The sequence below is a fragment of the Sinocyclocheilus rhinocerous genome, unplaced genomic scaffold (assembly GCF_001515625.1).
Source record: "Sinocyclocheilus rhinocerous isolate Xijiao unplaced genomic scaffold, SAMN03320098_v1.1 scaffold1270, whole genome shotgun sequence".
Lineage (NCBI taxonomy): Eukaryota > Metazoa > Chordata > Actinopteri > Cypriniformes > Cyprinidae > Sinocyclocheilus > Sinocyclocheilus rhinocerous.
Window position 1 is genome coordinate 263,343 of NW_015665029.1, and position 3,851 is coordinate 267,193.

The window sequence follows — 3,851 nt, forward strand, 5'->3', positions numbered from 1 at the left end:
GGATGGGTTAAATGCAGAGCACTAATTCCTAGTATGGGTCACCATACTTGGCCACATGTCACGTCACTTTACACGTTACGAAATTTGCTGGAAATAAAAGCAGCGAATATGAGAGAGAAAGTTTTTTTTTTGCTGAGTTTATACTGTATGCTGGAATATGGTATCAATGAACTCTACTTACAAGTCAAACACTAAGAAGAAGAAAGCTTTCGTTTCAAAGGAATCCTTCAGTTGAACTGGAGAGGCAAGAAACAACGTGTTCCAATCATTCGAGACACTCTCAAGAAATAAAAATATATTACTTTCTCAACAAGATACCGTTACGTTTCACAATTTAAAGCTGCTACTGTGTGGATACTTACTGATATTTTCTTGTCCACACACTTTCTTGAGGATGTCTATCTCTTTTATTGTGGCATTTCTGATCTCCTCGATCTCCTCGGGGCTCATCTTATCTGACGGCGTGATGTCTATGATCTTGACTGCATATTCCTGAGTGTTGCGCTTATGGATGCAGCGGCGAACCACACTGCTCACCCCTCTGCAACACAATCCCCATCAATTACAGAACTACTACTCTCAATAACCAAAACACTTGAAATCAAAGTAAATCATTTCATATCATATTATTTGTCTTCTGAAGAAAACAGTGTATAACGTTGTCCAATTAACTCATTGTACAGCATATAATACACACAGAATCAGTTATGAATCCTAAATGTATAATGTGTTTTAGGGAAAATAAAACTTGCGCACTAACACCTTCCTGTTAAGTAACTTTTATGTCATTACTAGCCTATTATTCAACATTTGCAATTATAAGTACATTTGCATTTAGTTTATAACTCTGGAACCATGAGCCCTAGAGTCAAATTTATATTTCTCTTTGTCGAGCCCTACGATAATTCATCTATAAGTCACAATGTTTACGGCATTCTAAATTCTACATTTAAATTATACATTTAGATCACTCATAAATATGCATTTTACAAAAATTATTTAGATATAATGTCAATTGAAAAGAACAATTGTCATTTTTTTCACAACTGATTTTTTGGAGATAAAAAAGGTACAGGCTACACAGTTTGGTTAAACTCAACTGAAGTCGACCAAAACCGGTCCACATGGTTTGGTCCCTTGGCAAGCAAACCTGATTAGTTTCAGTAATTAGACAAAACTTTCAACCGATATGCAGTTTAAAAAAATATGCCCAAAAATTTGTGTGCCACAAATTTCATTCACTTCTAGTTGTATTTTGTGTTTACTAAATTACTGAAAATTGCTGAGATTATTATAAAGAAAAAACAAAAACAAATGAACAAGTAATCACTATGAAAAATAAATGTAATTAAATATTACAGAAATTGGGGTGAAATATGACCTGAACATTTTTTGGTCTTCACTAAAACAATAGTGCACAATATGACAATACCTTCCAAGGATCTCCTTTGGATCATACTTCTCATAGAAGTCCTGTGCTCCGGCCCAGTCAGGAATTTCATCTTCTTTTGCCATTATTATAGACTCACCTGGAAGAAAACTGGGTTACTGCAAACCTACAGGACATCAGCTAGTTCAGACATACATGTTTACATTTGTTACACTCAGAATAAATGTTTAGAAGTTCATTATAAAATAACCAAAATAATCACAACATCTAATAACATATTGGTTATAACTAGTGCTGTCAAACGATTAATCGCGATTAATCGCCTCCAAAATAAAAGTTTTTGTTTACATAATATATGTGTGTGTACTGTGTATATTTATTATGTATATATAAATACCCAATCATACAGTATATATTTTGAAAATATTTACATGTATTTAAATGTGTATATTTATATAATCTATATTATATATTTACTATACAAATATAACATATTTTTCTTGAATATATACATGCATGTGTGTGTATTTATATATACAAAATAAATATACACAGAACACAGACATATTATGTAAACAAAAACTCTTATTTTGGAGGCGATTAATCGCGATTAATCGTTTGACAGCACTAGTTATAATATAATCAAATAATACAACCATAACAATTAATTAATAATACAAATAATAACAACAACAACAACACAAAACACTGAAAATAATAAAGCTTTATCAATATAATAATAATAATAAAACAACAATTCAAGCCTTTTCATAGAGGTATCAGATAGAATTACCAGGGTGCTTTTAAATATACAAGGGTACTAAATAATTACCACATTCAAGTACCTTGGTATTTACATGATACTGCCATGGCACATGTCCATAAACAATGTAGGTAACTGTATGATTTTGTTTTCCGTAGAAATACAATGATGTTTTTCTACACCACGGTAATAATACCATGCAATACCATTTCTGACATATGCCATGGTATCCTTTAGAGTATCATGTAAACACCATGTTATAGCTACATAGCGTACAGTGATCCTATTATCCGGCTTCATTTAGTACGGCTCAGAAAACATGAGCATGTTTTATGTTACTGTTTTTATTTGTAGCGTTCTGCGTTGGCAAAATACCCGGATATGTACTCTGGTTATGTACTCGCGTTGTTTATAGCAGCTCCGCATCAACCTGGGCTGCAGCATCATGGACGACGGCGGCGAAATGCATAACGGACATCTGCTCACACGAGCGGATTACTATCACGAATCCACAGCGACTAAATTCGACATACCTCGCTATTAGTCCTCCTGTTGAACAAACAGCGTTGCTCTCCGTCGATTTGTGCAGGCAGCGGTCAGTCCATATCCCAGCCTTCCTACGATCATGTACCGCGAGATATGACGGCTCTGCTGCCTTCAACAACACAGCGCCCAAAGGCCAACTGAATGTCAAGCTCCAAAAATAAAAAGCCGTATTAAAGACAGGACAGTCCCATATCGTATTACCACTTACGGTTATGCACTCTAATAAGAAGGAAACCAGTTCACACTTACATTTCTGTATCGATTAATTACTCTTACAAAAACAATAATTTATTCACAACTGATTCTTTTATTTAAATGTAGCCTACTATCATATATGGGAGATGATTTAACATCTACTAAACTTATTACAGAGGTTGAGATGACTGTAGAGTCTGCTAAATGCATAAATGACTATATTTAAATAAGGCTATGCTATATTTGAATAGACACTGGGTAAAAATGACAGCACTTGAATGTTTCTGATCCTTTTATTCACATCATTTGAATTAAACATTTTTAATAATATCACAAATTCTCCTGCAGAGAAATACACACTGTGATCTCTTCTACAGTAACTCGAGCAGAAAAAAAAAAATCAGAAAGTTGCAGTTATCTACACCAGATATATAAATACTATGCATCACATATGTTACACAGCATTTCTACTTTTATTTTTCACATAGGCCCTGATATCTGATTGAGATACATTTTTTAGAGGAATCATTTTCCAGAAGCAAGCAGACGGTGAATGGCTATGGAATAGTCGTGTTCATGTCTCCAATCCAAACCTCATGACAGTCCTGTGGGAGGAAAATCAACACTGAAAAACTATGATAATGGAAAAAATACAGCAAAGGAATGTTGTTGAAGCAAACTGATGTAGGCAAGTCCACTACATAATCTACAAAATTGTGTCGCATACACAATGTATTGCAACAAGAGAAAATATGAAGAGTTTGGGTCCAAAACACTATAAATCCATTTGGATTGATTTGAGTAAAAATGTGTTTTCTTTACCAAGAAAGTGGCAAGATGAAAACCACTATTTTCTGTTTCAAACTTTCACATAGCATCTTTAGGTTATAATAACATTAAAAATTCAAATCCATATTTTGATTTTCAAAGATTTATTATAAAATTGTATTATTTTTT

General features: G+C 33.5%; 2 protein-coding genes across 2 annotated transcripts in view; both read right to left on the reverse strand.

Moving 5' to 3' along the window:
• phkg1a (phosphorylase kinase, gamma 1a (muscle)) overlaps positions 1-2,851 on the reverse strand; it is a 7,711-nt gene extending 4,860 nt beyond the window's left edge. Inside the window, exons 1-4 of the mRNA XM_016541941.1 lie at positions 2,685-2,851; positions 1,433-1,527; positions 363-541; positions 182-236 (exon numbers count right to left, since the gene is read on the reverse strand). Coding sequence (XP_016397427.1) covers positions 182-236; positions 363-541; positions 1,433-1,515 — 317 coding nt within the window. The 5' untranslated portion in view covers positions 1,516-1,527; positions 2,685-2,851. The remainder of the gene's footprint in view (positions 1-181; positions 237-362; positions 542-1,432; positions 1,528-2,684) is intronic.
• Positions 2,852-3,168: 317 nt separating this feature from the next.
• LOC107730989 (coiled-coil-helix-coiled-coil-helix domain-containing protein 2-like) overlaps positions 3,169-3,851 on the reverse strand; it is a 7,712-nt gene continuing 7,029 nt past the window's right edge. Inside the window, exon 4 of the mRNA XM_016541951.1 lies at positions 3,169-3,499. Within this exon, the coding sequence (XP_016397437.1) occupies positions 3,489-3,499 (11 nt within the window). The 3' untranslated portion in view covers positions 3,169-3,488. The remainder of the gene's footprint in view (positions 3,500-3,851) is intronic.